Consider the following 11,895-nt stretch of genomic DNA (forward strand, 5'->3'; position numbering starts at 1 on the left):
GCAAAATCAATCAGAAAGTTCAGAAAGTTAGCAAAAGTTGAGTTCCCAGAACTGAAAATACTCAGATTAGACTGGCCCCAAATGAAGGAAAATGGTCCAATGAAAATGTCTAGTATCTTTTATGTGTTTTTCATAGTTGTAAGCCCAAATGCCGAGCTCTCATCCAAGTAATCGGACAGAGGCACCAGCTTGCAAGGGCAATTAATGGAGCCAATCATTCTGCATACAGAGCTTCAATGGCCAGCAGCTCCTTCTCTTCCTTCTGTAGCTGCCACTGGTGGGAGGCTGCTTTGACCATTCTTCCCCTCCACAGCAGCAGCAGGAAGAGCAGGAGCTGGCTTCACCTCCATGCTTTTTGGACATTGGGGGAGCAGCCCCCAAAAATGGGAGTGGAAGGGCTCAGCCCCCAGGAGCTGGTGCCCCTGTAAGTGGAAACTCTGTTAAAGTTTAATTTAGTTTAGCTTAGTTTTGCAATTCCACAGAGAATTGCCAGATTTCAGCTGATTATTATCTCCCCTGTAATTATCAAAAAGACAGTAACTAACACTTCCACTTATCACACTCCTCACTCCCTAAGAACTTGCATTAGACACAACCAAATCTAATGAGACAGTCTGTCAATGATAGTATAAATGAGCGTTCCCCATTGCCATGGACTGGCTAGATGCAGAGGAGCAGCAGGAGGCACTAGCTGATCCCTCAAGGGAAGAAGGCTCAGGGCCAAGGAATTGGTGGTGGGGAAGTGAGGAGTGGTTAGAGGGAGAAGAGGGAGCAGACTGCGGGAAGGAGGTGTCAGAAGCTGAAGAGGTAACAGGGTTTTGTGAGCTGGAGGAGGCTGAGGCAAAGAGCAGTCCAGACTCAGGGAAAGAAACCCTGGAGAGGAGGGGATTTGGGCAGTTGTTGGAAGGCAGGAACCTTTGTGTGGTGTAGTGGTTAAGAGCAGTAGACTCGTAATCTGGTGAACCGGGTTCGCGTCTCCACTCCTCCGCATGCAGCTGCTGGGTGACCTTGGGCTAGTCGTACTTCTTTGAAGTCTCTCAGCCCCACTCACCTCACAGAGTGTTTGTTGTGGGGGAGGAAGGGAAAGGAGAATGTTAGCCGCTTTGAGACTCCTTCAGGTAGTGATAAAGCGGGATATCAAATCCAAACTCTTCTTCTTCTTCTTTGGTCCCTGCCACATTGGGGCAAGACCTGCTGGGAAGAGTTGCAGTGATCACTAGGCCTGTGCTTCTTTTTGTTTCTTTGAATTAAGAGTTAACTTCTCTGACACTGTTCTTTATTGCTTGACTCACGTTTGTTTCTGACTCCTGACACCCAGATGTGGTGCCCTCCAAATATTCTGGACTACATCCATCGCTAGTCAATAAGGGATGGTGGAAATTAAAGTACAAAACATCTGGAGAGTGTTATGAGAAGGCTGGTATAAATATGCAATAACAACTGGTGTTAGGGACTAAAAGCCAGCAAGGATTCACTAGTATGATCAGGATTAAAAAATAATAATAACTCTGGGATTCACACATATTGGCAGACTAAATGGCATATTTGTTCTGGCAGTTTTTTTTCTTAGAGGCTCTAAGGATACTGCTATGGTTAGAAATAGGGGGATTTGGGTGTGATGGTAATGGTCAAGATGGTGGTGTTACTGGTCTTGAAATTGATGCTGCTTCCTTGTGTACTATGCAAGACTCACATTGCTAAATGCCATATCCACAATCCACACACTCCATCGCACCTGTATCACCAGGAAGGTAATCTCATCATTGGGGCTATTGCATCTCATGGCATCCTCAACTACAATTCAATAGCCTTCACCCAAGAACCCCCACCAATATTACTTGAAGACCTTAAGTAAGGACTTAATATTTTCATATTGCATTTTGATTCCTTCTTTTCTCCCTTTTATACCATGGTAAATAAGTGGGATGATCACTTGTAGCAATACCTGCAATGTTGTGCTGTCATCTACAAATAATTTTCCAGACCCCTCAAATTGGATTGGTTGTCTCCTTGGTTTTCCCCCATTGGTTTTAAAAATAGAGCACATAAGAGGACTCAGATTCCTTTTGAGGAAATTCCAAGCAGATATTTGAAGGGCTGGTCCATCACAAAGAGCCTTGTCCATTGCATCTAGTACTCAAAAATGCCCTTATCCTTCATGGGGTTGTCTAATATAAACTAAGTTTATCCCATGACACATAGTTATAATGTGAGCCTTATGATGTAGTACAACATTCCTACCCCCCCCCCCGAATGTTCCACTTTTCAGCTCCATTGACTTGACCCATGATGTGGTATTACAAGACTGGGAGAAATAGGTCTGTCCTCTTTCTCCATATTGTACCTTATCTTGGGACTCTCTGTCATGCCATTCCTCTGATTTCATTATCTTCTACAACTTTGTTAAATAAATAATGTCTTCATTAATCATTAATCTTTTAAGAGTCTTTTTATTGGTAATTTATAGTGGTAATTGTGGTATATTGGTAATTTATTGGTAATTTATAGTGTGGAATAATAATTTTATGCATATAAATTTATATGTCTCTCTGTGTTAAATAGCATCTCCCAAGGATTTCAAATCATATAGCTTCTTTTAGTAAAACCAACTGTAAATAACTACCTTACCAAGAAAGTATAAGATGTGTCTGTTTTTCACCTATCTAATCTTTGTGTTGACGATAAGGATTGCCTTAAGCATATATTCTTATATAAATACTATAATGAAGAGGATGATATAGAACATAGTTGTGAAAGATTTAGGTAGTGGGACATATCCTTCTGATACAAAATGCAACTTTTTTTCTAGTGCGGTGCCTAAGAATTACCAGCACATCCTGGCTTTGGAATTTGCAGCGAAGGAGATCAACGAAAACCCTCAGCTCTTACCCAATGTCACTTTAGGTTTCCGCATCTATGACAGCTATTTCAATGCCAAATGGACCTCTCATGCCACAATGTTACTCATATCCACACTGGAAACATTTGTCCCTAACTATATCTGTGACATCAAGAAAAACCTTTTAGCCATCATTGGGGGACTGGACATCCAGACTTCTCTTCAAGTGGCAACAGTCTTGGATATCTATAAGGTTCCACAGGTAGGATATTTCTCTCTCTCTGTCCTGTATGGAAATTTACCATATCAATGTTGAATTATGTAGTTTGGAGAAACAAATGTGTACATTCCAAGTAACCAGAGGGACATATCTCAGTCTCAGAAATAATTCATTAATGAACACATAATGTGTGGTCCGTCTCACTTCATACTGTTATGAGTTTGGGGTGGTAGTGTCTAGACTCCCTTAAATCTCTGAATTCAGTAAAGGGTTAGAAATTAAGCAAACTCTTAACTCCCTGGATCCAGTAAGTGTTGGAAATAACACGGGCCATCTTCCACATGAGGTAGTCATCTGATAAAAGCTGAATCATTAACCTAACAAAAGGTAGGCAGATGGGCCATTAGGGGATTCTGTGTCTGTCAGCAAAATTGAATGAAGCCCCTCCCTAAGATAAAAGGCCAGTGGTATTTTTTGGTATTGTGATTGGTAGTGTTGTGACCTAACAAAGCTGTGACACGCTTTAGAAAGTAGTCAGAGAGCATGGCTGCTTGCTGTTTTGGATCCAAGACTGCTGCACCTATGGGAGAAGCAGGAGACCCTCTTGGAGTGTAGTGCTATAGACCCCTTCATCATAGGCTCAGATTGTATATATGCATATATAAATCATATAAAACATCACAGTGTCCACTACATTCCAAAAGCAAACATAAACCCCAGGTAATCACGTGGACCCTTCAAATCTCACACCACGCAAACATGGGGGGGGTTAACAATACTTTCACCTGAACACATGTAAACATGGAGGGTGAGGGAGAAATGGAAGAAGAAGAAGAAGAAGAAGAAGAAGAAGAAGAAGAAGAAGAAGAAGAGTTTTGATTTGATATCCCGCTTTATCACTACCCTAAGGAGTCTCAAAGCAGCTAACAATCTCCTTTCCCTTCCTCCCCCACAACAAACACTCTGTGAGGTGAGTGGGGCTGAGAGACTTCAAAGAAGTGTTACTGGCCCAAGGTCACCCAGCAGCTGCATGTGGAGGAGCGGAGACGCGAACCGGGTTCCCCAGATTAGGAGACCACTGCTCTTAACCACTATACCACACTGGTAGGCACAACAGTGAAACAAAGAACTTCATTTGAGGCATTTTGAATGTGGTGGAGCTATAGAAAATTGCTGCCTACCCCTGAAGAATAACCTCTGTCATTCCAACAACAATTAAACAGTTGTAGGATTTGGATAAAATATGAGAGAATTCAGAGAACTTCTCATCTTCTGATAACTTTTGCCTCTGCTGCAAGATATATATGCATTATCTTCTTATAGTTAAGGCTCTAAAGATGGGGCATTTTGAGCCAAATGGTGTCCTGTGTGGTTGCAGTTCTCTCCTAAACAATGACTCTATTAGAAGTTCTTAAAAAATGTCATTGTTCCCTCTGTCCATTCCATGCAAACCTAGCAGTTATATACATCATAGCATCGTTGTAAGGACTGTTGATATAACATGTTTCAAGTGCACTAAGTAGTTAAAACTGGTCCATTTAAATGGCTATTGTGTATGCCACTTTCTTCCATCCCCACATTTCTCTTTAGTTCGTATATGGCTCTGCACCACTGAGGAATGATAAAACCCCAGGATTTTCATTCTACCAGATGGTCCCCAAGGAAGACCTTCAATATCAGGGGATTCTCTACTTCCTTCTGCATTTCAGGTGGACATGGATTGGGACCCTTACCTTCAATGATGAATATGGAGATAGGTTTATACAAACTGTGGTTCCGCTTTTCTCCCAGAGGGGTATCTGTTTTGCCTTCACAGAGAGAACTCAGAAAATCAGTTTTGTCTCAGAATTTAATGATTTGTTTAACAAGGGGGCAAAAATTCACGATAATATAATGAATAGCAAAGCCAATGCAGTTGTTGTCCATGGGGAATCGTATGCTATGACATTTTTCAGATGGTTGCCATACCTATCAGAAGGAGAACAAATGCCAAGTCAGCCAAAGGGTAAGGTGTGGATTATGACTGCCCAGATGGAGCTCACTTCATTTCCCTATCAAAGGACTTGGGACACCGAAATACTCCATGGGGCTCTCTCATTCACAACTCATTCTAATGATCCACCAGGATTTCACCAATTTGTTGATAGCAAAAATCCTTCCAGCCCAAAAGGAGATGGCTTTATTGTGGAGTTCTGGCAGCACGCATTTGGTTGCGTATTCAGAAATCACATTGCTGGCAATGTGGCGGGAGATAACTGCACTGGGCAAGAGAAGCTGGAGAACCTTCCTGGTCCTTTCTTTGAAATGAGCATGACCAGCCACAGCTACAACATCTACAATGCTGCCTATGTTGTGGCTCAAGCTTTGCATGCCATGTCTACATCCCGAGTCAAACATAGACCAATGGTAACCAGTGGAGGACTGAAGCTTCAGCATCAACATTTGTGGCAGGTAATGAGCCGAACATCTCCATTTAACTGTTTGCCTCTTCACTGTGTACCACTGAAGAAGGAACCTTTGAAAATTGAATAAATACCAGAAGCCCACAATTGGTACTAATTTTCTGATCAGGGCAACTTTAGAATATAAATATAATAGCAACTTGGGCTGGATGGACAGTATTAGGATCAAAATATGTTAGAGCTTGGGAGTCTCTGGAAACAGTTTTGTCAGTTAGAAAGAAATGGAATATGATATCTAAGAAAAATAGAATTGACCTATTTTCCCTTGCTAAATTGACTTTGTGAAGCAACCTAACTTTTTAAAAATGATGATAAGGAAAAATTGGATGGAAGCATACATATTGTCAGCAAAGCTCAGATGCTGACAGGAGGAGAAGAAGCAGGCACAGGGAGAGGACAGTTAACAGAAGAAGCAGAGAGGAGGGGGAGCTCTGACCAAAGGGACAGACAGATGAGTGAGAACTACTATAGTGAGCAAGACGTTGGAATGCAGGAAATATGCTCTGCCAAATCTCGTAAGATTACAAAAGTGGCAGATATGTGTGAAACATACCGGAAGAGAAGGTGGGGGCTTCTGTGCTGTGGAAGGGGGAGGAGCTGAGTCCGGGCAACTCCATCTTCTGGGGAGGACGATGAGTGGAGGAGCTCTGTCTTAGTTTGTTGTTTGGCAATGAATCTGAAATAATTAACAGCCAGAGTCATCTTGCGTTTGTGGGAGAGACCAAGCCATAACGCATATAGACTTTGGATCAACTGACTGATGAGGAAACTTCTATAGCAAAGGTGTCAATGGACCTTACAGTATGATTTACACAGGCAGCAACCATTTTGTGTGCATTCAATTGGCACATGAACTCTGACTTGCAGGTCATTTTGGACCTGAAAAAGGGCGGAACAGGAAGAGGAATGGGGTGGAGCAGGGAAACAGTGGAAGACTAGGACTTATGTGTGCTCTGCTGACACACAAAATGATCCAGAGCACACCCCACACACAAAGAGGGAACTGCCTGTACAACAGAAAATAATATTTAGAATTTATTGGACTCCACTACATTTTTAAAATGTTTATCTAAGACTTCATGTTGTTGGAGATGTACTAAGGATAATTCTTCTTTAAAGCACATGTTTTTACAATGTCCTACACTTATTAAGTTTTGGCAGAAAGCAGTGGATTATATAAATATGACTGTGAAGGAAAATTTAAAATTTTCAGAGCAAAATGTTCTTTTGAATTACATATTCTTCATATGGAATTTGACAACTGGGCAACATAAATAGATTCTTTGTGTCCTTACTGACACTGATGCAGTGGAAAGATAAATGTCTGGCTCTTTTTAACCAATAGATTGAAGATATGACTACATTTACAACAGATTACTTAAAGGCAAAGGCATGGACAAATATAATGATATTTGGAACATGTTTGTACAAAATATAGTAGGTTAAAAATAAACATATATGTATTTGGATAATAATAATACCCATGTATTAGATAAGTATGTATAGAATTGTAATTATTAACTCTTATAATATATATATATATATATTGCAAAATCTTTATGCGTTTTTTAAAAACAGCTTTGACAAATAAGCAATTTTTTTCCAAGCAGTCTACCATATATATTATATAAGTTCCTTTCACAGATATATATATTTTATGGACACTTCCCCCTAATATATGCACTTCTATACACATTGTTTGATTTGAGAACTGCACTGCAAAGTTCAGAGACATATGAATTTGAAAGCATAATTGTATTTCAGTTCACATATTTATTCCAAAAGTCTGAACTGAGTATTAAAATGCAGACAAAATTGTTTTTCTCCTGCATACCTACACCTTGGAATTCTAAGAAAAGTTTGAAATGTGTTATTCCTTGCAGATCCTGTATAACATTGTCCTCTTTGTGTGTGTACCTTCTCTGTACTCCTCCCTAACAGAGAGTCTCTCAGCATTCTGAGGATCCTAAATGCTCTCAGTCCTCATTGGGATGTTTGGAGGCTTGTGCCCTCCTCAGGGTTTCTTTCCCCAAAGCCTTACTTTGTACCTCTGTAAACTTTGAAGTTCCCCCAAGCCTGTTCATACCTACCTCTTACATGTGGGTGATGTTGTTTTGGTTACAGACAGAATCAAATTTATCTCTGAAGGAATGATAGAAGGAATGATACCGAAACCCACTACACATACACACACCCACACCATGAAATCCACAGAGCCATCACTTTCATTAACTTTCCAATGTTTATGGTTGTCTGTTAATTTCTGAAACAGACTGCTGCAATTCTTGAAAATCTGTAATTGAAAATAAACTTCAAAAGATGAGAAGAAAATTGCTTCCATCCAGAATGGATACTTAAAGAGTTCAACCTGAAAGATGCAAGACCTCATTATCCCTTCCTGAATTTCAGCCTTGATTAAATTCTTGCCATTTTCTTTTCAATATAGCTCCACCATTTTCTGAGGGGTATCTCGTTTAACAATAGCGCTGGGGACACGGTTTCCTTTGACCAGACTGGGGAGATAGTAGCCGGATTTGATGTCAACAACTGGATTGTTTTTTCAAACCAATCCTTTAAAAGAGTGAAAGTTGGGAAGATGGACCCCCAGGCTCCCCCAGACCAAGCTTTCACTATCAACGAGGATGCCATAACATGGCATAACTGGTTTAACCAGGTAGGATGTAACTGTCAGCTATTTGGGAAGATTCCAATTTTGAATGTGTATAACATATGAAGTTAATTATGGTGAGCATCGTACAGCCCTTATTAAAATCACAGTTAGGACAGAAAATAGCACAACACATAAATTATTGTTAGATGCTATCCCTACAACTTTTTATAGTGGTTCCTGTTATATTGACTACGAATATATTAAATGACATTGTGAAATAAATTCTAAATGGATAAGATCGCAATAATCCACAATAATCACTCTCACATATACTGTATTTTTTGCTCTATAAGACTCACTTTTTCCCTCCTAAAAAGTAAGGGGAAATGTGTGTGCATCTTATGGAGTGAATGCAGGCTGCGCAGCTATCACAGAAGCCAGAACAGCAAGAGGGATTGCTGCTTTCACTGTGCAGCGATCCCTCTTGCTGTTCTGGCTTCTGAGATTCAGAATATTTTTTTTCTTGTTTTTCTCCTCCAAAAACTAGGTGCATCTTGTGGTCTGGTGCATCTTATAGAGCGCAAAATACAGGTACTTTCAAATTCCACCCAGTAAGCCAGACTAGATGATGCATGAAATATTTGGCCTGCCACATATCTGTGTTTCTTGTAGGTAAAAAACTTCATGAGCACTATAATAACCACAATAAGTCCTATTACCTCTTACTGATATATCTCTAGATAGAACTAGAACATAAACTGCATGAAGCCACCCACAACTCCTCAACAGAGATTTGGGGTGCCTTCAGACTTTCAATATTTGCAGGTGGCACTGTGGTCTAAACTACTGAGCCTCTTGGGCTTACTGATCAGAAGGTCAACGCTTCAAATTCCCATGATGGGGTGAGCTCCCATTGTTCTGTCCCAGCTTCTGCCAACCTAGCAGTTCGAAAGTATGCCAGTGCTAGTAGATAAATAGATACTGCTGAGGCAGGAAGGTAAATGGCATTTCTGTGCACTCTGGTTTCTGTCACAGTGTTCTGTTGAACCAGAAGCAGTTTGTCATGCTGGCCACATGACTCTGAAAGCTGTCTGTGGACAAACCCCATAGTCACCATTGACTGGACTTAACTGTCCGGGGGTCCTTTACCTTTTTACCTTTACATATTTTGTGATACTGATTCAAGCATATGCCAGTGATTTCAGGTTTGCACTATTAGATTGTCCCTATCAGCCTAGAAGAACAAACCCACTTATACAAAAATAACTTTTAGTTCTTGGGAAAGGGATGGAGAAGTGCATGGGAAAGTGGACTAACTGAATAATGGGAAGACAATCACCGTATAAGCAAATCAGAAAGAATGCTTAAGAAACAGGTAATCTGAGGGTTTTTTTAAATGTAGTAAAACACAAAACCTACTAAGAGCACTCAGTTTTGTTCTTCCTTTATTATTCTGTATTATTCTGAGAATTATATATATTTTCCTCTTTCACTTCAAATTAGACACAGCCTAACTCTGTATGTACCGATAGTTGCCTTCGTGGTTCTAGCAAGAAAGTGAAACAAGGAGAGCCATTTTGCTGCTATGACTGCACACCTTGTCCAAAAGGGAAGATTTCAGGCGAGGAGGGTAAGAAATATATGGTACAGATTTATATCTGGTTCCCTGAAACATATGTATAAAACCTGTCAGGGAATTGGGGGCTGAGAAGGGGGAAATGATGGGGAAATACAGACATATGCCTCCGATCGTAAGTAGTTGTACCTCTTCAGAGGAGGGGGAGGACGAAGGGTTGTCAGGAAGCAATGAATCAGAGAGGGGGGAGCAATTTCCAGGGCTTAGCCCTTCACGTAACAGAGGAAGGAAAAGGGGAGGGCTCCGGAAGTGGTTATGCTGGAGAAAACGAAAGCAGCATCCAGTTGCTGCAACTAATCCGAATGAGCCAGACGTGCTCTGAGAACTCTGTGTGTAAATAGAAAAATGGAACTAATTAAACCTGTAAAAATGGCTGGAGGCCCGGACTCTTATCTCTTCTAGCACCCACCAATCATCTTTGACAAAAATCATATATTCACCAAGCTTTCTTTTCTCAGTTTTTGAAGCAAGGTAGAAAGATTTGGGTAGCAATGGACTTAATAGTTAACCTAACACATTTTTACACACAGTTTCATTTCATTAACTTGCATTATTTTAAAAAATAAATCCTGTTTTAAAAATGTAAATCTGCATATTCTCTCAATATGCATTTAGCTGTATCATTGCTCATCAAAGTCCTATTCAAATGTACATTTTCCCAATGAAACATATTTAGATGTAGATTTTAAAACATTAAGCTACAGAATATCGACTGGAAAAACCTGGCTAGTTCCTGATTTATGTGAAGTCGATCAGGAAGGATTTCCAACCCTGCTACATTTCCTGCTGCTGATTGGCTGTCTGAGCAATATGAGCTCCATCATTTACCATCTTTACATTTTTCTTCTCCTGATGTCCCCCCCGAATCTTAATTACGTAGTCATGAAACGGTTTTTTATTATTTGTTTATAATATTTAATAAGAAAAAGAAAGAAGGAAACAAGAGTTAGTGTGTTGGTGAGATTAATGCATTGAGGTTAATACAAAATATTTTCTTTCTCAGACATGAGTGACTGTTATGAGTGTGAAGTTGAAAAATATCCAAACAAACATCGGAATTTATGTATTCCCAAAGATAGAACGTTCTTGTCTTATGAAGAACTTTTGGGAATCACTTTAGCCTCTTTTGCTTTTTTCTTTGCTTTCATTACGGCACTGGTACTGGAAATATTTGTGAAGCACAGGGACACTCCCATTGTGAAAGCCAACAACCGGGACCTCACCTACTCTCTGCTCATCTCCCTCTTGCTTTGCTTCCTTTCTGCATTACTGTTCATCGGATATCCTGACAAGGTGACATGTCTCCTCCGACAAACTGCTTTTGGCATCATCTTCTCAGTGGCTGTTTCTTGTGTGCTGGCAAAAACCATCACTGTGGTTCTGGCTTTCATGGCCACAAAACCAGGATCCAGGATGAGGAAGTGGGTGGGGAAAGGAATGGCAAACTCTATTGTCCTCTCCTGCTCCCTTATCCAAGCAGGCATCTGCACTGTATGGCTGGTGATCTCTCCTCCGTTCCCTAATGCTGACATGAAGTCAGTGGCTGAAGAAATTGTACTGGAGTGCAATGAGGGGACAGTGACCTTCTTTTACTGTGTCTTGGGCTACATGGGCTTCCTAGCTTTGGTCAGTTTCACTGTGGCTTTCCTTGCCCGGAAATTACCTGACAGTTTCAATGAAGCCAAGTTCATCACTTTCAGCATGCTGGTCTTTTGCAGTGTTTGGTTATCCTTTGTTCCTTCCTACATGAGCACAAAGGGGAAATACATGGTGGCTGTGGAGATCTTCTCTATCTTAGCCTCCAGTGCTGGCTTGTTGGGTTGCATCTTTTCCCCAAAATGTTACATTATTTTGCTGAGACCTGAACTGAATGATAGGGATCTCTTAATTAGAAGGAAGTCCTGAAGAATGCATGAGAGTATCTATTTTCTATATTGTATAGGCCAGGAATTTGTGTCCAACCATTGCATTGTCACATTGTCTAAATGAGGAATCTAGGGAGGGGCGGTCATTGTATGAAACCAAACCCACTGGTCAAATGTGCTGATCAAGCTGGAACAGCAAGAAAGGGAACTGAGCAGGGATTATTAATGAAAAACTGAGAACGATCTGAGGAGCCTGTTATAA

The 11,895-nt window shown here is 40.6% G+C and overlaps 1 protein-coding gene across 1 annotated transcript; it reads left to right on the forward strand.

The window, feature by feature from the left end:
- Positions 1-2,811: 2,811 nt before the first annotated feature.
- Positions 2,812-11,673, forward strand: LOC307200478 (vomeronasal type-2 receptor 26-like; the record flags this gene model as incomplete). The annotated part of the gene is made up of 5 exons (XM_079949016.1): positions 2,812-3,101; positions 4,650-5,510; positions 7,968-8,195; positions 9,636-9,762; positions 10,772-11,673. The coding sequence occupies exons 1-5, from the start codon at positions 2,958-2,960 to the stop codon at positions 11,671-11,673; spliced, it is 2,262 nt and encodes a 753-aa protein (XP_079805142.1). The 5' UTR covers positions 2,812-2,957.
- Between the last annotated feature and the right edge of the window lie 222 nt (positions 11,674-11,895).

This window comes from Podarcis cretensis (assembly GCF_951804945.1).
Source record: "Podarcis cretensis genome assembly, chromosome: 13".
Classification (NCBI taxonomy): Eukaryota; Metazoa; Chordata; class Lepidosauria; order Squamata; family Lacertidae; genus Podarcis; species Podarcis cretensis.